Source organism: Equus caballus, chromosome 6, assembly GCF_041296265.1.
Source record: "Equus caballus isolate H_3958 breed thoroughbred chromosome 6, TB-T2T, whole genome shotgun sequence".
NCBI lineage: Eukaryota > Metazoa > Chordata > Mammalia > Perissodactyla > Equidae > Equus > Equus caballus.
The window spans coordinates 83,226,070-83,251,732 of NC_091689.1; the positions used below are offsets into that span (position 1 = coordinate 83,226,070).

Genomic DNA, 25,663 nt, shown 5'->3' on the forward strand with positions numbered 1-25,663 from the left:
CCTCTAGGAAGGAAGGCTCAGCTAGGAGCACGGGGGCTGGGCGGGGACCGCCTGGAGCAGGGTGGTGGGGTAGACAGACCAGTGGAGTGAAGGCCAGTGAGCAGGCAGATAGAAACGCCCAGACCAGTCATGTCCAACGTCCCCTGGGCATAGCACAGCCTGAGGAATCCCAACCGATGATATTGGGAGGTGGCAGACAGGTTCTCGGAAAGGAAAGGGATGGAGGGGTGCACTGACCTGGATGAAGGTCTGGCTCTCTGGCCACTGTCCCCAAGAGCACCCAAAGTATGGGTTCTTCTAACTCTTGCCCACCCCCCCCCACGCCACCAATTTCGACTGGCCAGTTCCCCCTGTCCCTCCCTCCCAGGTGTTCAGCCAGTTCTCACCCTTGCACACTTGGCCCTCTGCAATCCTTCCGGACTCACATGGCCCCACCACAATGCTAGGGCTTCCGACAGTTCCTTCAAGGTGTGCCTCCCCGCCTTTCCCCGCCTCACCCCTTGCCCCACCCCCAACCTCTCTATCTTCCTAGCCCAGTCGCCCTACCCGTTTCCCCCGCAGGCTCATCTCCAGAGTACCCCTTGCCTCTCCTGGTTTCCCTTCCTCTCCTTTCCCTCGGCTTATTGTCTCCCGTCAGCAGCCGGTTCTCCCAAGACCCCATCAGCCATCATCCGGCCCTTTCTCTCTTTCCATTCGCCCACCTCCCTCTCATAACCCCCCACGCCATCCCTTCTCTGGCCACTTGTAGATCGCCATCTTCTCACTGCCCACTCGCGTCCCCGCGTCCCCTTCACCCCTCCACACATATACACGAACTGGATTCCAGCTTTTCCCCTTCGTCCCAATCCCGTCCTCTCCTTCTCCCCTCCCCACCCTCCAGGCCCTCCAGCCAGCTGTCCAGCTCCCAAATTCCGGGCGAGATTCCCGGGAACAAAGCAAGAAAAGTCAGAGTAATTCGGGAAGTAAACAGAAACTGAGACGGGAGGGGGGGAGAAAAGAGTGGGGAGGACCCAACTTGGGAGGGGGGGCCCTCTCCAGTCCCACCCAGTTTGGGGAATGCCCCAGCCTTCTCCCTCCTCCCCCTTCACCTGGCTCTTAAAGGGCCCGGCCCCTGACCGGCGGCTACTTAAGGCAGAGGGGCGGCGGCGGGCGGCAGCTGCGCTACGACTGCTCTAGGAGGAGCGGACCGGGCAAAAATCCTGACCATGACACCCCACAGGCTGCTGCCGTCGCTGCTGCTGCTAACTCTGCTGCTCGCTGCCCGCGCAGGAGGCGCCTTGGCCCGCTGCCCAGGCTGCGGGCAGGGGGTGCAGGCGGGTTGTCCAGGGGCCTGCGTGGAGGAGGAGGATGGGGGGCCGCCGGCGGAGGGCTGTGCGGAGGCTGGGGGCTGTTTCAGGAAGGAGGGGCAGCAGTGCGGGGTCTACACTCCTAACTGCGCCCCGGGACTGCAGTGCCAGCCGCCCGAGGAAGACGAGGCGCCTCTGCGGGCGCTGCTGCTGGGCCGGGGCCGCTGCCGCCGGGCGCGCGCGCCCTCGGGTGAGTCCGCGCCCCGCCCCCGCCCCGCCCACGTGAGACCCGCGTCTCCGCAGGCTGGGTGCTGCGGAGAAGGACGCCGGCCGCCTACACGCCTCTGGGTCCCGCCATGGACGCTTCCTTCTCCCCAACCCCGGGGGGCACATTTGAGGGGTGAAGGGGCAAGTACGGGGAGCAGCTAGAAGGCAGGGTGTGGCTAGGGGCCCCGGGGATGAAGCCTCAACCTTTTTTGCCTCTTCTATTTATTTTCTCTTGAGGGGAAAGGGGGGGTGTGCGATGGAGGAATTTAGGGCCACACCATATGCCACAACGGCCCAGCTCCTTCAGCCCTAGACCCCCAAGCTGGAGAAAGGTCCCAGATGCTGTTCCCAGCTTCCACTGGGAGAAAGAGGGAAGGGAACCCCAGATTCCCAAATCCTGCACACACTGAGAAATAGCTCCTCCTTTCCTCTTACTATCAGCATGTCCAAAGCACCTGAACATGGGATCTAGAACAGAAGATGCCCCAAACCCAGAGTTGTTTCAGACTAGGCTAGGATCAGAAGGCAGGCGCTGGGGGCCCCAGGGGAGGGGGGCATAGAGGTGGGAAAAGAAGGAATCTGCCAAATCAGGGTTATGATTTAAATCGGCTCAGAACCCTCTACCCACCCCACCCTACCCCAGGGAAGAGAATAGAAGGCTGAGTCACTGGGTGGGTGGGACAAAAGTGAGTCAGAATCCAATCCAAAAGATGGGGGCCAGCAGAGAGATGAGGAGGGCAGGAACTGCAAACAGCCCCCCGCCCAAGGGCATCTGAGCTCCTGGTCTCTTCCATGGGAAGGGATGGGGAAGTAAGTGGAGTTTCTTTCAGTCCCAAATGCCTGGATCCAGGCTGCTAGGGGTCCTCCTAGGAGGGGTGGTCTGGGTGCGTCGGGAGGCAGTGGGAGCACGGTCATGGCAGGGTGCTGCTTGGAGGGAATGAGGAGCAAGGTCTGAGGAGGGTGGAGGAAGAGAGCTCAAACTCAGGATTGCAGAGGAAATGGCTCTTAGGTTGCAAGTAATGGGCAGATGTCACTAGAGCAACTGTCTAGGTTTGAGGACTGGGGGCCTGAGCAGAGCTTGTCTTTGGGCATGGAGAGGGAGAGACAATCCTTTCAGGGGTCACAGCATCTCATTTTACAGCTGGGGCAAATTCCTAGCAGTGCATGCACCCTTCCCTGCCTTGTCATCGCCCTCACGCCCTGACTCATTTCCTCACCCCCTCCCATCCTGAGCTCTCCCCAGGCCCCCAGACACCAAGTGTGAAACTTTCTCCAGAGCCAGGAGCAGCCTGAGGTTGGAAGCCGGTCAGTCCCTGCACCTTTGCAACCTGCCCTCCACCCATCCTGGTTAAGGGCTGCATCGCACATGCTCCTGGGACCACTGGGGTTGAGCTGGGTTGAGGGAGAGGCCCCCACTGCAGTGCCCCAAAAGTAACCACGTCTCAGGCCTGGAGGAGTGGGCTGAGTCACAGCAGGGTCACAGCGGGGACACACATTCCACTTGGGTCCCTGCTGACCCCCTCCCACATCCTTTGCTCCTGTGCTGCGTCTCCCTGGCTTGGTGCACCCCCTGCTGGCCTCTGGTGGAATAGCCAAGGCTTTTCACCTCAAGCGGAACGCCTCCCACTGTATTTGTATTCTCCATTTTTGCTTTCCAAAGTGCTTCTCCCTTATAAGCCTTGATGTAAGGGAAGTCTCACCATTTATCACAGAAGGAAACTGAGGCCAGGAGAAAGTAACAGTGGAGCCAGGTTCTAACCCCCTGATATCTACTACTCCCATAGCCCCTCTCTTCCTCCCACCTCAGGGGGTAGAGGTGAGCAAGGCTCTTTTCCACTTGGCTCTGGTCTTTGACATCTGGCTGATTTCTGGCCTCTTCCTCCCCCATTCCTCTTGTGGCTGCAGGGGAGAATCCTAAGGAGGGTAAACCCCAAGCAGGGACCACTCGCACACAGGATGTGAACCGCAGAGACCAACAGAGAAATCCGGGGACCTCTACCACTCCTGGCCGGCCCAATCCTGGGGGTGTCCAAGACACGGAGATGGTACGTTTGGGGCTGGCAGGGAGCGGGGTGGGGGGAGCCCTGAGACTCCCATCTGGACTGCTCCCCTGGGCTTGGAGAAGTCTCCCACGTCAATCCTGGGAGCTTGGCTGGTGGGGCCAGCTGGCTGTGCGAGGAGCTCGGCTGGGGCAGTTCTGAGCTGCCCGCTCTTGCTTCCCCAGGGCCCGTGCCGCAGACATCTGGACTCAGTGCTGCAGCAGCTCCAGACGGAGGTCTACCGAGGGTCTCACACCCTCTACGTGCCGAACTGTGACCATCGGGGCTTCTACCGGAAGCGGCAGGTGCGGCCACTCTTCTCCTCCCCTTGGTCCATCAGTCCCAGGATGGTCTCATGGGTGGGGGGCTCACAAAGTTGCATAAATCAGACACTGCCCTGCCTTTAAGGATCTCCCAACCTTAGGGTCCACAGAAACATAGAGAAGAACAACCACACACGGTAGTAGGGGAGTTAGCCTGCCTAAAGAATGACTAACCCAGGGGTTCACAAATGTGAGGCGCGTGGGAATCACCGAGAAGGCTGAGCCCCACACACAGCCTGAGAATTTGCATTTTGTTACTATGTGTGTTTGTGAGGAAGATTGGCCCTCAGCTAACATCTGTTGCCAATCTTCCTCTTTTTTTGCTTGAGGGAGATTGTCGTTGAGCTAACATCTGTGCCAGTCTTCCTCTAGTTTATGTGGGATGCTGCCACAGCGTGGCCTGACAAAAGGTGCTAGGTCTGCACCTGGGATCCAGGCCTGCACACCCCCAGGCCACCAGAGCTGGAGAACTTAACCACTAAGCCACTGGGCTGGCCCCCTGAGAATTTGCATTTCTAACGGGCTCGCTAGTATTGTGGATGCTGTTGGTTTGGGAACCACACTTTAAGAACCGCCGTTCTGGCCTAGAGGAATGGGCACAATTCAGGGGGTAGAGATGGGGAGAAGTGAGGGAAGGGAACCCTGCGGGCTCTCTCAGATGTTTCTGCATACTCAGACTCAGGAGTCAACCCATCCCAGCCAGCCGGTCTGTCCCCAACCCCAGGCCCCTTCTGTCTCTCTGGCCAGAGCCTCAGTGGCGCCCCCTGACCGTATGCCTCTCTCCCCAGTGTCGCTCCTCCCAGGGGCAGCGCCGAGGACCCTGCTGGTGTGTGGATCGGATGGGCCAGCCCCTGCCCGGGTCCCCGGATGGCGATGGAGGCTCCCCCTGCCCTGCTGGGAGCAGTGGCTAAGGCTGGGTGGGGGGCTGCAGGGCCACCGGCAGAAGCCTGGGGCTGTCCTCTTGGGTCATTTGCTGAGTGATGAGTAACTCAGGGGCCCTGAGCCCCACATTCCACCTTCAGGCCCTGACCCATTGTCCCCCTCACCCCAGGACCTCGCACATGGAAAGATTGTTGGTGTTGGCTTGAGTCGTTAATAAAGTTGTGCTGGGGGGACTCTGGCCTACGTCTTTGTGTCCACGTGTCATACTTCTGCGACCCTTGGCCCTCCTCTCTACCCCCTTTCCCACCCCGCTCTCCTTTCCTGTCAACGACCCTCCGTCCTTCCCACTGCACTTGGGACGAAGGAGACAGCCAATGCGCAGAGGTTTCAAGCCTCACCCAGCTGCCTACCAGGGAGTGGGGGGCGGGAGATGCGGGGGAGACACTGAGGCCATGGCCTTGGTCTGAGGTCTAACACTGACCTTTGGACACAGGGGCGAGGAAGGATTAATAGTTAATCCCCAGCAGGAACCCAACAAAGAGGAACTCTCAAAGCTCTTCTGTTACATCCTATTAAAAAGGGAAGAAAATTATGTACCGAGCTCCTCCCCCGAGCTGGACCGGGATCATGTTCCCTTACCTGGACTACCTCCTTTTGTTTTTACAATAACCTCATGAGGTAGGGACTTTTGCCCCTGTGTTCCAGAGGAGGAAACTGTGGTTTAAAATATTTGGGTCACTTGCCTGAAATTACACGGCGGATAAATGGTATCGGGAGGACTTAAACCTGGTTCTTCCGTATGTAACATTATATGACAATGCCCCGAATTCCTTAGATGCTGAATAAGTATTTGTTTTGCCTCTTTTCTGTCTACCTGCTAACCTAAGTGACGGTAGGGATGAGCTGAGGTTCAGGGGTCCTGGCACCTAGCACTTCCTGGAGGGGCCACAGCTGTCACAGGTGCAACCCCATCAGAATATTAGTCACATGCTTGTAATACTTTCAAGTTGAGGAGGTTCCCTCACACCCCTTATCTCATGATCTAAGGCAGCTAAGCGCACTGACACCTGGAGATGTTTCTGACTCCTCCCCACCTTCAGCGTGCTGGGAAACAGACTGAAGGCAGGTCATGCTAGGTGATGAGGTGCACCTGCCCATGATGTGCACCGATGTATTGCCACCATGCCTGCAGGAAGGAGAGCACGCTGGGGGCTGGGCATCTGGGTGGTGGCTGAGCTGCTGGGGGGTTGCACCCAGCTCGGCACAGCCAGCAGAGCTGAGCCTGTAGCTGAGAAGCAGCGCTGCCCCCCACATCAGATAACCTATAACCCCTCCTCCTGAATGGACTTTAGTCTTAGCAGATGAACTGAGTGAGATAAGAGCTCCGGCAGGCCAGGCTGTGAAGGAAGGGAAGGAACACTCAACTCGGCCTGCTACCCAGTCAAGACTCCCATCATGAAGCCAAGGGCGGCCCGACCACGGAAGAGAGAAGGGCAGAGGGGAGAGCAGGAGGACCCACCCGCCGGAGAAGGTGAGCCCCCTCGGGGAGTGCAGAGAGCTCAGGTGGGGTTGGGGGTGAGGACGCACTGTCGAGAGGGGGTTCCTGCTGGCTACCTTCAACCCTTCCTGCTGTCCCAGAGGCCAGGGAAGGCAGATGCTAGCCTCTGCCCCTAACTGCCCGGCTGGGAGAGGCAGGAGGAAAGGGATATTCAGAGCTGTGACCCTGTCTTATCGTTCTGACTCTAACCCCAGAGGATGAACAGAGTAGCTTCCTGTTCCTTAGGTACCATTTCCAGTAATGTCATCAGGCTCCCTGCTTGCGAATGGCCTCCTCACCCCCTGCAAAGATAACTTCCCCTCTGACTGTCCCACCCATGATACTAGATGTGGACCGGTGAGGGCAGAGAGGCTGCTGAGTATACAGAAAGCGCTTCCTGGACAGAGGATGCCCCTGGGTTTACAAAGGGCAGCAGAACCCTGACTCCTTCCCCTTGAGTGTGCCCTTTGACCCCCTCCTCCTAGGAAACACTGAAACGCACAGAGGCTCGGACTTGGTGCAATGGACCCGACATATGGAGGTAAGGGATGTCAGAGGTCAGAGGTCAAGATGGACAGGTCCTGGAGTGGAGAGAGGTAGCAGTGAGGACCGGTTTGGTGATAAAGACAATCTGTTCGTAGTTCAAACCCTTCGGATCACGTTAGAGGTAATGGTTAAGATAAAGGGGTTTGAAACACAGGTCATCAGGGAAGGGGCCAAAACTCAGCCAGTGAATAGTCTTCTGTTAGTGGGGCTAGAGGTCAGGAGAGGGAAGGCTGGGGTCAGGGAGAAGACAGTAGGATCTGAGATGACAAGGTGGTTGAGATTCAGACGCAGGGACTGGAAGTGTCACTCCTGCTGTCATTCGTTGACCCTCACTGCTGCCCTCGGAAGCCAGAGCAAGATACCTTGGGGGACCTCTGAGCAGGAACCGTGCTTGTTCATCTTTCTCTCCAGAGCACTTAGCAGTGTGCCTGGCACGGAGAGAAGCTCAGTAAGTTTGGTGAGTGGGAGATGGCTGACTGGACGGAGGGACAGTGGGACCTGCCCTGCTCTGTCCCGTAGGCTGTGAAGACACAGTTGCTGGAGCAAGCGCAGGGCCAGCTGCTGGAGCTGCTGGATCGGGCCATGTGGGAGGCCATACAATCCTACCCTCCCCAAGGCAGACCTCTGTCCTCCATTCCTCCAGATTCCTTGAGCAAGTGAGTCTGAGGAGCCAGGCGGCTGGGGAATGGCTGGAGTGGGCTCCTCCAACACAAGGATCGTGAGCCATAAACATGACCTCATGCACTCTTTGCCAGCATTGGCATGACCTCAACTTCAGCCTTTCCTCTTCTCCCCTCATGGCCTCTGCCTTCCTGACACTGCTCTCCACTGCTGGGTCTTGCTCTGCCCTGGCCCTGACCTTCCACCTGGTCCTGTCCTCTGGCCCTAACCATGACCTGCCCTCTGCCCATTGCCTCCTTCCTTTGGGTCCTGATTCAGACAACTGTCTCAATTCAGGACCCGGGAGCCAGCCTTGGAGAAAAGGAAAGTTTTCGTCATCCGCAAGTCCCTGCTTGAGTAAGTCAGGGGAGAAGACGGGGGATGGGAGGGAAAGAAAGGGCGTAGGCTGGGGGTCCAGGACACTTCATTTCTCATCCCCAGGCTCTAGGTAGCTTGGGGGAGAACTTGGAGAGGGTTTCCAAGTTCAATTTCCCCACGTGCCCTGAAAGTGAAAGAAAAGCCACCAAGATAAGAAGTCTCTGCTCTGGAAAGAGTTGTGGACTTCTGTGCCCTTAGCTGGAAGTTATCAATCACTGGGCCCCATCTGCACATGTGTACAGTGCCTGAGCTTGTCCACACGACCTTGAGGACCCTCCACACTGACATTCGGGCTCCCTGTCCCTCCAGCGAGCTTATGGAGGTGCAGCATTTCCGTACCATCTACCACGTGTTCATCGCCGGCCTGTGTGTCTTCATCATCAACACCCTGGCCATTGACTTCATCGATGAGGGCAGGTAGGCCCCCCCTCCCGCCAGGGATGGGCACACAGGTCAGATCAGAACCCCGGTCCCCAGTATTCCGCCTGCCACTGGCCTGAGAGAGCAGAGGTGCCCCCTCTGATTATTGGACATGCATCAGCGTTGCTTCCAGCAACCTCCCCACCTAAACGCTCTCTTAGACTTCTTCCTTCCACAGCCTTGGATGGCCCTTGGTCCGTCCTCCTGGGATCAGCCGCTCTGGGGACACTACACCTCTCCTCAAAGACTGCTCAACTGGAACCTTGTCCTGAGGCAGATAGACGTGTGTGCACACACACATGCACATTTTACACCTCACTGCTCTCACACACTCCTTTCCGAGTCAGTGCTGTTCAATTCAAGTAACCTCCACTGAGCACCTCCTAAGTACCAGCCCTGGAGAGTGAGAGATGAAGGGCAGACCCCATCTCTGTCTGGGAGGCCCTCTCAGTCTTGTGGGGAAGACAAACACACACGCAAGTGCCTTGGTGGGTTGTTTCCCCCACAGAGCATCCCCACTGGGGGGACAAGCCTCAGAGGGCTGTACACCCTGGGGGTCTGTATTTGCACGCCACCCCCTCACCCTAAGTAGGGCTTAGGAAGCAGTAAAAGGAAGAGGACCAAGGCTCTGCAGCTTAGCAACAGCACTTCCTTTTGGTAAAATGGTTGTTAATTATAGGAGTATCACAAGGATCAAATCTCAGTAAAAAGTTCAAATACACGTAAAGTGACAGTCCTCCTTGGCCACCCTCCTCAATCCCAGATGCTCCCGAGAGGTATCATTTTTAACAGTTTTGAGAACTTTCCTCCAGAGCATTTTCCATGCACATGTACAGAAGAGCCAAGGAGCTGTCTTGGGGGGGGGGGGGAGGTTACACAAATAAGATACTCACTGTACCTATTGTTTTGTTTTCACTCCCTAACAACCCGTCTTGGAGATCTTTCCATGTCAGCCCATTGTTTCTACATTGAATTACATTGTTTCTAGTGACCGCAGAGTCTGGAGGTGCCAGGTTTGTTCATTTGGTCCTTTACTAATGGGCAGTTGTTTCCATTTCTTCACCGTTGCAAACCATACACTCTCAGCTAAGCAAACAGAACATGCAACAACCTGCTTTCTAGTAACTCCAGTCTACAGCTACTGACGCTCCGAAAGAAAACGATCGAAAATCGTTTCGAAATTCCATTCTAAATACCTGGTACCCTAACACCTGTGCCATAGCCAGCACTGAGCCCTTCTGCCACACCTGACATTCACAGAGGGCTCTGAAGTCCTTGGAAGCAAACCCGTCCCATGGTTGAGTCTCCTCGGGCCACACCTGTGCTGGCAGAGGTGCCACCTTGAACACCTCCAGAGACCCGAGCTCACCACCTTCACGGGATGCCTCAGTTTCACTTCCAAGAGCTCTGACTGCAGGGGAGGGACCAGGATGAGTACACATTTGTCGACTTTGTCCCCCTTCCCCACTCCAAGGCTGATGCTGGAGTCTGACCTACTGATCTTCAGCTTCGGACAGCTGCCCTTGGCGCTGATGACCTGGCTCCCCATGTTCCTGTCCACTCTGCTGGCGCCCTACCATGCCCTGCGGCTGTGGGCCAGGCCCCAGGTCGGAGGGGCCTGGACGCTCGGGGTGGGGCTGGGCTGCCTGCTGCTGGCTGCCCACACTGCGGTGCTCGGCATCCTCCCGGTCCATGTGGCCGTGGACTATCAGCTCCCGCCGGCCTCCCGCTGCGTCCTGGTCTTTGAGCAGGTGATGGGGGTGCCCCTGTGAGGGAGGGCGTTCGATATAGGATTGGCGGGGGAGGAGCCGGTCACTGGGGCCAGAGTCCGTTGTGAGGGCTTTGAGCTAACCAGCAGGCTCCAAGGAAATGTAAACGAAACGAGCGCTGCTTTGCAAATAGAATCGGACTCCACAGAGTCACAAGGGGTTTGTTGGGTGGGGGCTCCAGCCTGGCCTTTCCTGTAGCGCTTTACCCTCGATTCATCACAGCTGCCATCGTGTTAGGCTGCAAGGCAATCCGACAAAAAGATAAAATATAGGCTCTGCCCATACAGGTTTTACAATCTGCCAACTTCTCTCCCGTAAACGAAAGCACAGAGAGGTTAAGTGATTTGCGCAAAGCTACACAGCAACTTAACCTCCCTTCCACTCCATGTCAGGTCAGGTTCCTGATGAAAAGCTACTCCTTCCTGAGAGAGGCTGTGCCTGGGACCCTTTGTGCCAGAGGAGGTGAGGTCTTCGGCTTACCAAGCTGTGAACTCAGTTGCAGAATCCTCATAGAAGCTCTGAATTCCTAAGCCCATGTTCCCCACTGGGCACAGCTCTGGCCTCCAGCGGGGCTCTGGGGGCATTAGACATGAGGCTTTCCCTGGGCTCACCTCTGAGAGAGGCACTTCTGTTGCCCAGAAGTTCTGGCACTTTCCTATCTCCAGTTCTAGCCTGGAAAGACCCAGGGCATGAGAACCTTATGTTAGGAAGTCAAAACAGAAAGAGAGGGAGAATGGGCGGTGGAACTTGTGGGCCCAAAGGAAGCTTGGGCCCTAGCAGGTCCTGCACCAGGAGATGGGGTGCCTGGAATGGAAGCAAAGAGGGGCGTTAGAGAGCGGGTTCAGCTCCTGCCCGGTCTCACCCCCCCACCTCCAGCCCCAACATCCAGCCCCTCTCCCCCCGCAACCGCACCTCTGCCCCCTCCAGCTCTCCACCCCCCGTCCCACCGCCCTTCCCCAGCCACCCGCTGCCTCTGCCTTCCCCCTTCTCTGATGGACCCCTCTCACTCCTCCCCAGGCGAGGGGATCCGGGCCCCCAGTTTCTCCAGCTACCTCTACTTCCTCTTCTGCCCCACGCTCATCTACAGGGAGACTTACCCCAGGTAAGACCCGGCACCCCTTCCCCAAATGCCCAGACCCATCATGGGGTGCACCTCCTCCTCTCCTCCCTGAGGTCCCCAGTCTCTCACCAGACACTGGCCACTTTCCCAGGAAGCATCCCATCATAAACATGGGAAATAAGTGGCAGGTGGATTACCCCTCCTCCTTGCCCAGCCCATGGTGACAGGAGGGTGACCAACTGTCAAGGTTTGCCCGGGGCTGTCCCGGTTTCAGCACTGAAAAGCTTAAGTTCTAGGACACGCCTCAGTCCGGAGCAAACTCCAGATGGTTGGTCACTTTAGTTGATACCCAAGCTGAAAATCCATTTGCCATCTCTGTTATGGAAGGGGCAGTGTTCTAGATCCCCACCTCCCCAGAAAATCCGCCCAGGCCTGGGCAATGGAGGGCGCTGTGGAGAGAGGGGCTGGAAGCTGTGCCAGGCCTGCGCAGGGGACGAGAAACATGTAACCCCATTGCCACTGCAGGACCCCCAACGTCAGGTGGAATTATGTGGCCAAGAACTTCGCGCAGGTCAGAAGATGGGGTGGAAGGGTGGATCACCTGTGAGTCACGGTGGCTGCAGGGCATTAATGGGAGTGAGGTGGGGAACGCCCGGGGAGGAGGTCAGAGGGTGGTGCTAAGAGAAGACGCAGATGCTGGGCCAGAGTCCCATTCCAGAGGGAAGGGACAGCTGCCAAAGTTATGGCCAAGTTCCGTGTCCGCCGCCCCATGTTCTCTGTCTCCCACTCCCTCCCCAGGCCCTGGGCTGCGTCCTCTCTGCCTGCTTCATCCTGGGCCGCCTCTGTGTTCCTGTCTTTGCCAACATGAGCCAGGAACCCTTCAGCACCCGTGCCCTGGTGCTCTCTATCATGCATGCCATGTTGCCAGGTACGCCCACTAAAGGCAGGACTCAAGAAGGCTGCACCCTTGGTAGGCTTAGTGGGGACCCCCTCCTCTGTCGCCTCTCTTTACCTTCAGTCAGTTTCAACACGTTCTCCCTCTGAATCTCCCCTCACATCTGTGCCCTCCTATCACTGCTCGCTGTCAGGGACTCAGTTCAGGTTGCTATCTTCTCCCCTCTCCACATCAGCCTCCTGTCTCCCTACCACCCAAATGCTTGCTCTCCCCTCCGCCCCTGATCTTGCTGCCCAGATGAGCTGCCCTCCTACAGATTAATCATTCCCTACCCTCTTTCAAAAACTCTGGTGGCGCCCCATCGCTGGCATCTCCAGATAAGAGTCGAACCCTTGGCCTGGCATTCAAGGACCCGTCCCACAAAGCCCTAGCCTATTAACGGGAGTTCTCATCCTAGTGCAGCTCAGCTGTTCCTTGAAAGGCGTGCATTTCCATGCCTCCGGGCCTTTGCTCATACTGGTCCCTCAGCTTGGACCGCCGTTTCCCCATTTCCCAGCTGTGAAATCCAGTTTCTTCTTGGAGGCCCGTGGCTGAAATGCTCCCTCCTCTAGGAAGCCTTCCTTTTTATCCATCCATCACGATGACCCACCCCTTGCTCTGCACTCCCAAGCATATCAATGGCCACCATGCTTAGCTCCCAATACATTTGCGCTTGATGTGTGGTTGAACATGTCTCTCTGTCTCCATCTCTGCCTTTCTCTCTCTCCTCTCTCTCTCTCCAACCTCTCTGTGAACTCCCAATGGCCAGGGGCTTTGAGATTCATCTCTGTATCCCCAACATCTGGCATGGATTTTGTGAGCAAATGGATGAATTAATGAATTAGTAAATGACTAATAAATAATTGGTAAGAGGTGGGGCCCTGGGTGCTAGGCGAGGGCTCCTCAGAGTTTCCTGGGGGTTCCTGGTGGGCCAGTCTGACCTGCAGCCCCTTGTCCCTATTTGCCAGGCGTCTTCATGCTGCTGCTCATTTTCTTTGCCTTCCTCCACTGCTGGCTCAACGCCTTCGCGGAGATGCTACGGTTTGGAGACAGGATGTTCTACCGGGTGGGGCCTGGACCTGGGCCGTTTGGGAGTTGGATGCAGGAGGGCCGGAGAGGAACTGGGGGAGGATGGTGACTGTGTTGGGTGTCGCTTCAGCTGTGCTATCATTCTCCCGCAAGGAGAAATGTGCTCCTCTGGGTGTAGTTATGCCAACCCTCCACCTCCTGATCACCGGGCTAGCTGCCTTTGTGTGGATGGTACTCAGGAATCTTCTCCTGAGCGGGGGAGTAGGAAGGAGGGACCCCAGCTCCCCAGAGGGAGCGGGGGGCAGTGCTCGCCAGCCTTTGTGGGAGAGCATGGGACAGGGTGCAGGGAACAGGGGGGAGGGCTGGGGCCTGGGAAGAGCCAGTACCTTGATGCTTCCCTCCTTCCCCCAACCCTGACCCCATCCCTGTCCCAGGACTGGTGGAACTCTACGTCCTTCTCCAACTACTACCGCACGTGGAACGTGGTGGTCCACGACTGGCTGTACAGCTACATATATCAGGATGGGCTGCGGGTACGGGCTCTGCGGACCCCCTCAGCTCCCATTAAGGAGCCTCTCTGGGACAGCCTCTCCTTCCCTCCCTCTGCACCCTTTCCAGACTGAGGGGCCCCCTTGACTTCCGTCTGCCTCCATTCTACCCTACCCAATGGGTGGAAAAGCCTTCTTATGATCTAACTTCCTCCCTTACCCTTAACTCCACTCCCTCCATGGGGCATTTCTCCCCTTCTTAGCCTTCTAAGGAACATGCATATAGCAATTTCAGTTCTCAAGAGTTTTCACATGCATTTAATCTGCACAGTAACCCTGAGAAATAAGTATTATTATGCCCCTTTTCAAAATTCCATCTAAGGCCTAATGGGCTAATAAAATGCCCTTAAATAAGATTGATGTCAGCCCTTCTGACCCCAAATCCCATATTCCTTCCATTCCCCCACACACCCTCCTGGCTTCCTTTGCGAGGGAGCTCTTTGCGGAGGAGTCTCTGAGAGACTCACTCCACCTGCCTCCCTCTGGCCCTGCCAGCTGCTCGGAGGCCGGGCCCGAAGGATGGCCATGCTGGGCGTGTTCCTGGTCTCTGCAGTGGTCCATGAGTACATCTTCTGCTTTGTCTTGGGGTTCTTCTACCCCGTCATCCTGATGCTCTTCCTTGTCTTTGGAGGTGAGCTTGGCCTCTGTGCCACTGGAGGGGGAGCCATCCAGAGGGAGGAGGCCTGGGCTCCTGCTCCTGGAGATTCCAGACTGATGGGGGAGGCCACACACCCAAGACAGAAGGGGATGTGCATGCCTTCTGGGGAGAGGCATGAGGGTTGTGAGAGTTGGGGTGGGACAGACTTGGGAACAGGGAGCGGAGCAGCATCGGGAAGCAGTAAGGGGTATCCTGGGGGATGTGGGAGAAGATGTCTGATTGGAGAGGAGCATCTGAGCAGGGCACCCTTAGAAGGAGACAGAAGGGTGAAGACTGGTGTGGGGTTCGGTGGTTCAGTATGAGATCCAGGGTATTAAACTGTAAACTGAGGAATCCTGGTTTTACAGGAGCCACTTGAGACCTCCCTGGGTTTCTAGGCACCCCAATGGTGCCTTCCTGTTCCGTCTCTTCCCAGTGCCCTGGGATGGTAGGGCAGCCAAGGAGAGAAGGCACAGGTGTCTGGAGCTGGGGTGACAAGCTTTCCTCTTGCACCAGGGCTGCTGAACTTCACGATGCATGACCGGCACACGGGCCCGGCATGGAACGTGCTAATGTGGACCATCCTCTTTCTGGGCCTGGGCATCCAGGTTAGCCTGTACTGCCAGGAGTGGTATGCACAGCGGCACTGCCCCCCGGCCCAGGTAAGGGACCATGACCCTCACTCCGCTCCCCACCCAAGAGGACATGCTTGCCCTTCCCAAAGCTAGCCCCCTATTGTTGCCCAATTCAACAGCCTTGGTCAGGGGCCAGGACCTGGTTTGAGGGTGATGGGTACCCATGTCCTGGATGCTCAGGGTTGGTACTGGGAGGGAATTATTTCACAACTCACCCTTCTTTGGCACAGACAACCTTCTGGGGGCTGATGATACCTCGATCTTGGTCCTGCCATACCTAGAGGTCAGGGCACCCTCACTGCCCCGATGATACCACCAAGTTCTTCTCTGCCTGCAAAGCCTGGGACCAGGGCTCCTCTCTCTGCGCTCCCAGACCTCACTCTGAGTCAAGGAGGCCTGGCATGCATGACCCCACCAGCGAGCTCTAGAGACTGAGGTCTGTGGACCTGTGGGCAGCTGAGCACAGACCCAGAGCAGTGGTGGCTCTTGAGCCCCCATCCCCATGGAGTGGGCCCAGGGCCCTCTCCACCCCATGGCTGTCCGGACTTGGGGAGACTTGAAGGACCATACAGATTGGGTGAATGTGGGGTGATTTACAGAAAATGGGGCCACCAAGTTCTGAGAAGTGTTTGTTTCTTTCTTTATCCTCCTTCCAATATAATAATAAACTCTTTGTCTCTTTTTATTCATTCATTTGTTCATTCATTCATTCATCATTTGTCGAAGGCCCTCTTTTCACAGACATAACTGAAGAGTTGTGTCTGCAGAGGTAAGACTTTGTGGCAGGAGGGGCTTAGGGTCTTGGGTGACATCCTGCCTTGCCTTTTCTGTGCCACCCACCTCTCCCCAAAACCTGGCCTCACCCCCCTCCTTCCACTTCTACTCCTTCTTCAGCTCACATTTCCACACCCCTTGAATCCTTCTGCTCCTGGCAGCCTCTGGGACATTTGGACAGGGCACACAGCAGGCCTCCTCTCCTTCAGCAGACCTGGGGGGGGGGCCTCAGTCTCCACAGCTAGAAAATGGACGTTAAATTTAGGAGTGTCCTGATGTACGGGGACAGAAGGTCCAAGTATTCTTATTCAGAACCATTCCAGAAACCAGACTATGTGGTCACTCCAAGGGGAGGGTCATCTCTGTGCTCCCTACATGGGTCCCCCACCTAACGTGGTGCTGGGGAGACACCGGGATCAGGAAAGGGGGAACATTAGCCCCAGGCGGACTGAGGACCAAACAAACCAGGATCCCTACGGTGGGACCCTGAGATGGGGGATCTTTTTTTTTTTTTACATGTTAACAGTATGATTGGATATCTTTTCATGTCAATAATATAGATCTATTTCATCATTTTTAATTACTGCATGATATTACATTCCATGTCTATACTATAATTTACATAACTAATTACATACATTTCAATTGTTTCCAATATTTTGCTCTTATAAACAATTCTGTGATAAGCTTCTTTGTGTACATATACACATCTTTGTGCATTTTCCTGAGGGAATTTTCTAGAAGCAGAATTATTGGAACATTGGGTGGTATTACTCCAAATTTTGTGCACATTGCCAAACTTCCATCTAGAAAGTTCCTATGAATTTACAGTGTATGATATTGCCATTTCCCCGCCCCCTTGTCGATACAAGGTTTTGTCAACTTATTTATTTTTGCCAATCTGATAAGCAGAAAATTATGTCTATTTTCTTTATTTTGCATTATGATCACTACTTTAAAAATTGAATATATTTTCCTATGTGTACCAACCATTTTTATTTAATATGTTATCTACTTTTAATAGACTTTATTGTTTAGAGCAGTTTTAGATTCACCACAAAATTGAGTGAAAATCCAGAGATTTCCCATATACCCCCTACCCCCACACATGTACAAAACCTCCCCCATTCTCAACATCCCCACCCTAGTGGTGCACTTGTTACGACTCATGAACCTACATGGACACATCATTATTACCCAAGGTCCCTAATTTACCTTAGGGTTCCCCCTTGGTGTTGCATTTTCTATGGATTTGGGCAAATTTTTTTTCCAGGTTTATTGAGATCTTATTGACGTCTATGAAGTTTAAGGTGTGCCATGTGATGATTTGATACATGTATATATTGCAAAGTGATCACCACAATAAGGTCAGTTCCCAGCTCCATCCCTCACATAGTTACCGTTTGTGTGTGCGTGGTGATGACGTTGACAATCTGCTCTCTCAACAGCGTTCACGGATAGAACACAGTATTAAGTGTAACCGCCATGCTGTGCGTTGCATCCCCAGGACTTACTCATCTTACAGCTGGGAATTCGTCCCCTTTGACCAACATCTCCCCATTTCCCTTCCCTGCCAGCCTCTGGCAACCACCATTCTGCTCTATTTCTATGAGTTTGGCTTTTCTAGATTCTGCATCTAAGTGAGAACATCCAGTATTTGTCCTTCTCTATCTGACGCATTTCACTTAGCATAATGCCCTTGAGGCGGTTTGGACTCATTTATGATGACACATCTCCACCTTTATAGAAGTTCTTTGCCTAAAAATAGGTCTCATATATATTGACATCTATTCAAGGTTCTATATTCTATCCACTGATCTATTTTTAGCCCAATGCCATAGTGTTTAATTACAGTAGCTTTAGAAGATGTTCCAATATCTGGTATGGTGAATCCCCCTTCACTAATTTTCTTTTTTTCATTGATATTCTTGGGCACATGTTCTTCATATAAAGTTTAAGATCCTTTGATACTTTTTTTAAAAAGAAATCACTGTTGGCCTCTTCCTTATGGCCTTGAGGGGATAAAGGAACACATGATGTCTGATGTTTGTATCATCAACAAGCTCAAAGAGCTTGGATAACTTAGACTTCAGTTAGGCTTATCATGTAACAAGGGTGTGTATCAGGTATTTGCACAATCATAGAAATGACTGTGATTTTTTTTTTTCCTGAAGAAGATTTGCCCTGAGCTAACATCTGTGCCAATCTTCCTCCATTTTGTATGTAGGTCGCCACCACATCATGGCCGCCAGTGAGAGGTGTATGTCCACACCCAGGAACTGAACTCTGGCGGCCAAAGCAAAGCGTGCCAAACTTAACTACTAGGCCACAGGGCTGGCCCTCAATCGTTCTTTTAAAAAATGAATTTGACCATGTATGTTTATATATAACCTAGTTATCGAATAATAAATTTTGACAGTTTTATTGACATATAAGTAATATATAAGCTGCATGTATTTAAAGTGTACACTTCAATAAGTTTTGAATAGGCATACACCTGCAAAACCATCACCACGATCAACATAATGAATATATCAGTCACCCTGAAAGTTTCCTCATGTTCATTTATAATCTCTCCCTTGTGTCCATCCCCGCCCCCATCGCACCATCCCCTGGGCAATCACTTATCTGCTTTCTGGTACATCAGATGAGTTTGCAGTTTCCAGAATTTTATATAAATGGAACAATATAGCATGTGCTCTTTTCTATCTGACTTCTTCCATTCAGCATAATTATTTTTAGATTCATTCATGTTAGTACATTCATTCCTTTTTTTTTTTTTTTTGAGGAAGATTAGCCCTGAGCTAACATCTGCCTCTAATCCTCCTCTTTTTGCTGAGGGAGACTGGCCCTGAGCTGGCATCCATGCCCATCTTCCTCTACTTTATATGTGGGATGCCTTCCACAGCATGGCTTGCCAAGCAGTGCCATGTCCACACCCAGGATCCGAACCGGCGAACCCCAGGACGCTGAAGCAGAAGGTGCAAAATTAACCACTGCGCCACCAGGCCAGCCCTTCTCTTCTCCATCTTAACTTCTCTGTTCTCTAATCAAATTTTTCTTGAGTAATTTCCTCCAGTGAAATATGGGATTGATACACTCTCAGAATCTCCTAGATCCCCAAATATCTTTCTGTTGCGCTGACAAGTGAATGCTTCCCCAGCTGTGTGTGAAATTCCTGGGCAGCCATCCTTTTCTCTCAGTATTCCCTCTTTTAGCTTCCAGTCCTGCACATGAAAAGTCCTGTGCCAATCGGATTCTTTTCCCTTTGTCGATAACTTGCTCTTTATGTTTAGAACTTGAAAATGTTTTTCTTTAATCTTGGCATTCAGGAGTTTCACACTTAAATGGATGTCCTTTCTTTTTGTATCTTCCTCTGCCCCTTCAGTCTACAAGCTCAGATCTTTCTTCAGGTTGGCAAAATATTCTTCTATTTTTAAATTATTGCTTCTCCTCCATCTACGCCTTTTCTTTCCTTTGAAATATATTTGAGTGTTAGGACTACTGGATCTATTCTCCAAGTCTCATATTTTCCTCATTATTTCCATCTCTTCGTATTATTTGCTCTGTGCTTTGAAATATTTTTTCCACTTGTTCTTCCAAGCCACTAATTTGTGTCTCGGCAGTGACCCGACTTCTTTCTTCCAATACAGATACTGACTCTTTTTTGTTGAAAATAATGTTTTTTAGTTCTAGAAAGTATTTTCTTGGTATACTACTCAAATCTCTTTAAGTGCTCCTAATATTTTCTTAAGCTGTCATATGCCTCTTCAGTGGTTCCTATGCTGTCTGTAGGCAGGAAAACCAGCTATAATGACCTCATCCCTGGAGGGCCAAGGCCCCCTGAGTCATACTCTTCCGGTATCCCCACGGTCCTGACCTCTGCCCTCTGCCCAGGGGCTCCCCAGAGCTGGTCTCCAGGCTCCTTCGTGGTGAGAAGGAGGAAGTTCCTCACCAGGTCTCCACATCAGCCCTTCCTTTTACTAACCCCGAGTTCAAGCCTTCACTTGCACACCCTGCCTCCTGGCCCCAGCAGCGATAGGCTAAGGAGAGGCAGGTGTTTGGAGTTGGGAGCGGGAATTCCCTTCGAAGAGTGGTCCTCAAACTTAAGTGTGCATTAGAATCACCCACAGGGCCCATTAATACAGATGGTTAAACCCCCCCCCCCACCCCCACCCCCGCCCCAACCCCGGAGTTTCTGACTCATTAGGTCTGGGGTAGGGCCTGATAATTTGCATTGCTAATCAGTTCCTAAGGAATGTTGATGCTGCTGGTCTAGGAATCAAACTTTGAGAACCACTACATTAGGATACATCAAACCAAGCCCTCTTCCTTCTTCAAAATTATACCTTTTTTATGGTAAGGAGATTAGTCAATGTCAGGGAGGTATCGTCTCCTCCTTTTACATTGGGTTTTTCAACTTGTTCATAGTACTGAGGCTTGTACACAGCTGGGCTCCCCCCAGGACCACTTCTTCCACTAAAGCCTTCGTGGGTGCTTGGCTGCCCTGACTTCTGGTCTGAGACCGGGGTGCTGGCAGAGGGTCCAAGGTGCCCCGGGCAGGATGCTGAGGAGCTGAGGAGGAGTAGAGGTGAGTCAGACTGGAAAGCGCCTCCTTTGTCCAGGCTCAGGACCCCATTCACCCTGCAGCACCCTTGTTTTACCCTTGCACCCAGAGGTTGGCAGCACAGCTGCCCGGGCCCTGTCTCTAGGCTCCCCAAGTGGGCGGGGACGTGGGGTGGGAAGCACCTGGAGTGGGGCTGCACTTGTGAGGCAGGGAGGGCTCTGGGGCCACCGGCCCACCCAGCGCAGTTCTCCTCCTGGGCGAGGAGCCCTCTTGTCTTCCTGTCTAGGGTCTCCTGGCCACTGCCCCATGCAGCCCCCTAACTGTCCGCCCACTCTCTTGCTTCAAACGCCTTTCCTTCATCCCTTTGATTTTGTCCAGTCTTTCCTCCAAATCTCCTTGCCTGTCCAGGACCCCATAGAACACCCACTCCACTCCTCTGTGGTCCCCTCCCTAATCTGTGCTGGCCCAGGGCCTGTGGCCTCCGTAACACCTCACCCCAGCTGTTCGGAGCTCCTGCCTCCCACTTTACTCCTCCCTTGCTCTATTGTTTGGAGCCCCCCTCCCATAACACACACTCCACTATTCCAGAGCATAGACCTCAAATGGGCATTTCAGCAGTGTCCAACGTTCCTACTGTTTATCTGGAGGACTCCCTTCCCACTCTCCAAAAGAACAATTTCATTTTTTCTCTCTCCTCCCATCATCCATCTCCAAGTCCACAGATCCCCCCACCCCACCCCTAACACATACCTCCCTCAGCTCTCCTCTGTTCCAATTCCTTCCTGTCAACTGGAGGAATTAGCCCTCTTCACATCAAAGCCATCCTCTCTCCTCTCACCACTGCAGACACTTAGTGCCTTGGATGAACTCCGGGTACCATCTCGTCCTTCCTCCTCTCTACCAAATTGCTCCCATCAGCATCCAGATGTGCTCCTCTGCTATGTCTCATCTCTGACTCTTCCTCTCTTCACCCCACATCCTCATCAAGCTGTCCCACTTCTCAGCTTCCCGTCATAACCAAACTTCTGGAAAGAGTGGTCTGTGCTCACTGTTGCTGCTTTCTCACCTCCATTCATCTTTGTGATAATCATGGGTCTGCAAAGGTGCAGCTCCCTGTTTTAGTATGGGTCATTTACCCCAGGACCCTTCTCTTCCTGTCATTTCTCTTCCCACCATAGGGATGTTAGCTTAGGGCTCATCTCCCTCAAAAAAAAAAAAAAAAAAAAGATGTCTTCTAATTTCAACTTCCAATAGTTTGTTGCTAGTATGTAGAAATACAGTTGATTTTTGTATACTGATCTTGTATCTTGCAAACTTGCTAAACTAGTTCTAGTAGCATTTTTGTAGATCCGTTAGAATTTTCTACATAGATGATCATATTATCTGCAAATAAAGACAATTTTACGGCCGGCCCAGTGGCACAGTGGTTAAGTTCGCATGTTCCACTTTGGTGGCCCAGGGTTCCCTGGTTCAGATCCCAGGCATGGACCTATGCACCACTTGTCAGGCCATGCTGTGGCAGGCATCTCACATATAAAGTAGAGGAAGATGGGCACAGATGTTAGCTCAGGGCCAGTCTTCCTCAGCAACAAGAGGAGGATCGGCAGCGGATGTTAGCTCAGGGCTAAGCTTCCTCAAAAAAAGAAAAGACAATTTTCCTTTTTCTTTATGATCTTTGTGTCTTTTATTTCTTTTTCTCACCTTATTGTCTGGGTAGAACCTCTAGCACGATGTTAAATAGAAGGAATGAGTGTGGACCTCTGCCTTGTTCCTGATTTTAAAGGGAAAGAGAGATATATATATATACACAAAAATAAATAAATAAATAAATAAATATATAGTTGTATATATATCAGCTTTATTCAAATATAATTCACATACAATTTAATTCGCCTACTTAAAGGACACAAGGATTCCATCTCCTGTAAATGAAATCATACCATATGTGGTCTCCTGAGATGGGCTTCTTTTTCTCAGCACAATGTTTTCAAAGTTAAACCGTGTTGTAGCATGTACAGTACTTCACTCCTTTGTGTGGTCAAATAACATTCCATTGTATGGATATACCACATTTTATTTATCCATTCATCAGTTGATGAATATGATGGTTAATTTTATGTGTCAACTTGACTGAACAAAGGGATGCCCAGATAACTGCTAAAACATTATTTCTGGGTGTGTCTGTGAGAGAGTTTCTGGAAGAGATTAGCATTTGGTTCAATAGGCTGAGTACAGAGATCCACTCTCACCAATGTGGGCAGGCATCATCCAATCGTTTGAGGGCCCAAACGGAACAAAAGGCAAAGGAAGGGCAAATTCTCTCTCTTCTTGAGCTGGGACGCTCATCTTTTCTTGTTGTCAGACATTAGAGCTCCTGGTTCTTGGGCGTCAGACTCTGGGACTTACACAGTGGCCCCCTGATTCTCAGGCCTTCAGCTTCTAACTAGGGGTCACACCAGCAGCTCCTCTGGTTCCAAGGCCCTTGGACTCAGAATGAATTAGACCACCGACTTTCCTGTTCTCCAGCTCACAGACAGCAGATTGCGGGACTCCTCACCCTCATAACCAAGTGAGCCAATTACTATAATAAATCTCCTCTTACAGTATATATCTACATATACCCTATTGGTTCTGTTTCTTTGGAGAACCCTGACCAACACAATGGACATTTGGGTTGTTTCCACTTTTTATCTATTATGAATAATGCTGCTATGAACATTTATGTACAACTTTTTGTGTGGATGTATGTTTTCATTTCTCTGGGAGTGGAATTACTGGGTCATATGATCACTCTATATTTAACTTTTGAGGAGCTGACAGACTGTTTTCCAAAGTGGCTGCACCAGTTTAAAATGCCACCAGCAGTGTATGAAGGTTCCACTTTCTCTACATCCTCACCAACACTTGTTATTTCTCTTTTTTATTATAGCCGTCTTAGTGGGCTATGACGTGGTATCTTGTTGTGGTTTTGATTTGCATTTCCCTCTGACTAATGATGGTGAGCATCCTGTCATGTGCTTCTTGGCCATTTGTATGTCTTCTTTGGAGAAATGTCTATTCAGATCCTTTGCCCAGTTTTTAATTGGGTTGTCTTTTCTAACTGACTTGTAAGAGTTCCTCTATTCTAGATACAGGTCCCTTATCAGATATATGATTTGCGAATATCTTTTTCCATTCTATAAGTTGCCTTTTCACGATCTTAATGGTGTCCTTTGAAGCACAAAAGTTTTAAATTTTGATGAAGTCCAATTTATCCACTTTTTCTTTTGTTGCTTATGCTCTGGTGTCATACGTAAGAAGGCTTGGCCTAACCCAAGCTCATGAATATTGTCTTCTTTTTATTCCAAGAGTCATATAGTTTTAGCTCTTACATTTAGTTCTATGGTCCATCATGAATTACTTTTTGTGTGTGATATAAGAAAGGGGTTCAATTTCATTCTTTTGCATGTAGATATCCAGTTGTCTCAGCACCATTTGGGAAAAGACTATTCTTTCCCTCAGTGAATTGTCTGGGCATCCTTGTTGAAAATCAATTGACTATAAATGTGAGAGTGTATTTCTGGATTCTCAGTTTATTCCATTGATCTGCATGTCTATACTGTAGACCACACTGTCTTCATTGCTATAGCTTTGTAGTAAGCAAAGCGTCCATTGTCCTCACTGAGGACATGTCACTCTCTCAGCATTGATATGTGACAGCATGCACCACATACTGCCAATCGAGGAAACTCACTTGAAATTTGGTGTCCAGAGTTTTCGCTGGGGCTTTATTATACAGGCATGATTGATTGCCCACATGGTTGAACTTGATCTCTTCCCCCCAGACCCCCAATCCCTGGAGGTCAGGCTGATATGTGGCCCAAGGAATGCACCATGAGTCAGCATGTTAGCATAAACTATCAGAAGTGGACTGAGGGGCTCACCATAAATAACAAGGGCACCTGACCACTTGGGGAATTCCAAAAGTTTAGAGCTTACCTCCCTGGAGCAAGGGACAAAGGCCAGGCCTTTGGGCAAGGCTGAAATCTTCACATCTTCTATTCCTAGGCTGCTGAGAGTTTTTATCAGGAATGGATCTTGGATTTTATGTCTTTTCTGCATCTATTGAGATGATAATGTTTTTGCGTTTTTGTCTGTTAGTGTGTTGAATTGCATTGATTAATTTTTGAAAATTAAACCAACCATGAATTCCTGGGGGTAAACCTCTTTAAATACGATGTATAATATTTTTCTATATTGTTAAATTCAATTTGCTACACTTGTTTTACGAATTTTTGTATCTGTGTCTTAATGAATATTTCTCTGTAGTTTTTTTTTCTTGTAATGCATTTATCTGGTTTTCATATAATATTCATATTTGGTATCATATTCTAGGCAATAAAACATGTCTAAATAAATTTTAAAGGATTCAAATTATAGAAAGTATGTTTTCTGGGGCTGGCCCCGTGGCCAAGTGGTTAAGTTCGCGCGCTCCGCTGCAGGCGGCCCAGTGTTTCGTCGGTTCGAATCCTGGGCGCGGACATGGCACTGCTCATCAGACCACGCTGAGGCAGCGTCCCACATGCCACAACTAGAAGGACCCACAACGAAGAATATACAACTATGTACTGGGGGGCTTTGGGGAGAAAAAGGAAAAAAATAAAATCTTAAAAAAAAAAAAAAAGAAAGTATGTTTTCTAAAATGGTTTAAATCAGAAATCAATAACAGAAAGATTTGGACAATCCCTAAACATGTGGAATCTGAAGAACATACTTCTTAACATTTGCATCAAAGAATAAATTAAAAGGGAAGTATTTTACTCTTTGACATCAGTATTAAAAGGATCTTTTCGGACACCATGCCTTCTCAGAGAAGGGAAACAATAGAAAGAATAAACAAATGGGACTTCATCAGATTAAAGAGCTTCTTCAAGGCAAATGAAAACAGGATTGAAACAAAAAAACAACCCACTAACTGGGAAAAAATATTTGCAAGTCATATATCTGACAAAGGCTTAATATCCATAATATATAAAGAACTCTCGCAACTCAACCACAAAACATCAAACAACCCAATCAAAAAATAGGCTGGAGACATGAACAGACATTTCTCCAAAGAAGATATACTGATGGCCAATAGGCACATGAAAAGATGCTCATCGTCGCTGATCATCAGGGAAATGCAAATCAAAACTACTCTAAGATATCACCTTACACCCGTTAGAATGACAAAAATATCTAAAACTAATAGCAACAAATGTTGGAGAGGTTGCGGAGAAAAAGGAACTCTTATACACTGCTGGTGGGAATGCAAACTGGTGCAGCCACTATGGAAAACAGTATGGAGATTCCTCAAAAAACTAAAAATAGAACTACCATACGATCCAGCCATC

At 51.2% G+C, this 25,663-nt stretch overlaps 2 protein-coding genes across 2 annotated transcripts; both read left to right on the forward strand.

Annotated features, from left to right (window-relative positions):
* Positions 1 to 1,167: 1,167 nt before the first annotated feature.
* On the forward strand, positions 1,168 to 4,847 carry IGFBP6 (insulin like growth factor binding protein 6). Its single transcript, NM_001308604.1, has 4 exons — positions 1,168 to 1,536; positions 3,459 to 3,598; positions 3,778 to 3,897; positions 4,704 to 4,847. The coding sequence occupies exons 1-4, from the start codon at positions 1,206 to 1,208 to the stop codon at positions 4,824 to 4,826; spliced, it is 714 nt and encodes a 237-aa protein (NP_001295533.1). The 5' UTR covers positions 1,168 to 1,205; the 3' UTR covers positions 4,827 to 4,847.
* A 1,277-nt stretch (positions 4,848 to 6,124) lies between these two features.
* Positions 6,125 to 15,639, forward strand: SOAT2 (sterol O-acyltransferase 2). Its single transcript, XM_001916571.6, has 15 exons — positions 6,125 to 6,328; positions 6,820 to 6,875; positions 7,400 to 7,536; positions 7,838 to 7,897; positions 8,228 to 8,335; positions 9,813 to 10,089; positions 10,500 to 10,569; positions 11,125 to 11,209; positions 11,693 to 11,738; positions 11,966 to 12,095; positions 13,070 to 13,167; positions 13,565 to 13,663; positions 14,174 to 14,309; positions 14,832 to 14,977; positions 15,181 to 15,639. Exons 1-15 carry the CDS (start codon positions 6,253 to 6,255, stop codon positions 15,229 to 15,231), a joined length of 1,575 nt encoding a protein of 524 aa, XP_001916606.2. The 5' UTR covers positions 6,125 to 6,252; the 3' UTR covers positions 15,232 to 15,639.
* Positions 15,640 to 25,663: the final 10,024 nt, after the last annotated feature.

What these genes read in the sequence shown, in the direction of transcription:
- IGFBP6 (NM_001308604.1), top strand. Translation starts at nt 1,206, where the DNA reads ATGACACCCCACAGGCTGCTGCCGTCGCTGCTGCTGCTAACTCTGCTG. An exon ending in GTGTCCAAGACACGGAGATG is followed by an intron (nt 3,599 to 3,777) that starts GTACGTTTGGGG and finishes TTGCTTCCCCAG; the next exon opens with GGCCCGTGCCGCAGACATCT. An exon ending in GCTTCTACCGGAAGCGGCAG is followed by an intron (nt 3,898 to 4,703) that starts GTGCGGCCACTC and finishes CTCTCTCCCCAG; the next exon opens with TGTCGCTCCTCCCAGGGGCA.
- SOAT2 (XM_001916571.6), top strand. Translation starts at nt 6,253, where the DNA reads ATGAAGCCAAGGGCGGCCCGACCACGGAAGAGAGAAGGGCAGAGGGGA. An exon ending in GCGTCCTGGTCTTTGAGCAG is followed by an intron (nt 10,090 to 10,499) that starts GTGATGGGGGTG and finishes ACTCCATGTCAG; the next exon opens with GTCAGGTTCCTGATGAAAAG. An exon ending in CATGCATGCCATGTTGCCAG is followed by an intron (nt 12,096 to 13,069) that starts GTACGCCCACTA and finishes CCTATTTGCCAG; the next exon opens with GCGTCTTCATGCTGCTGCTC.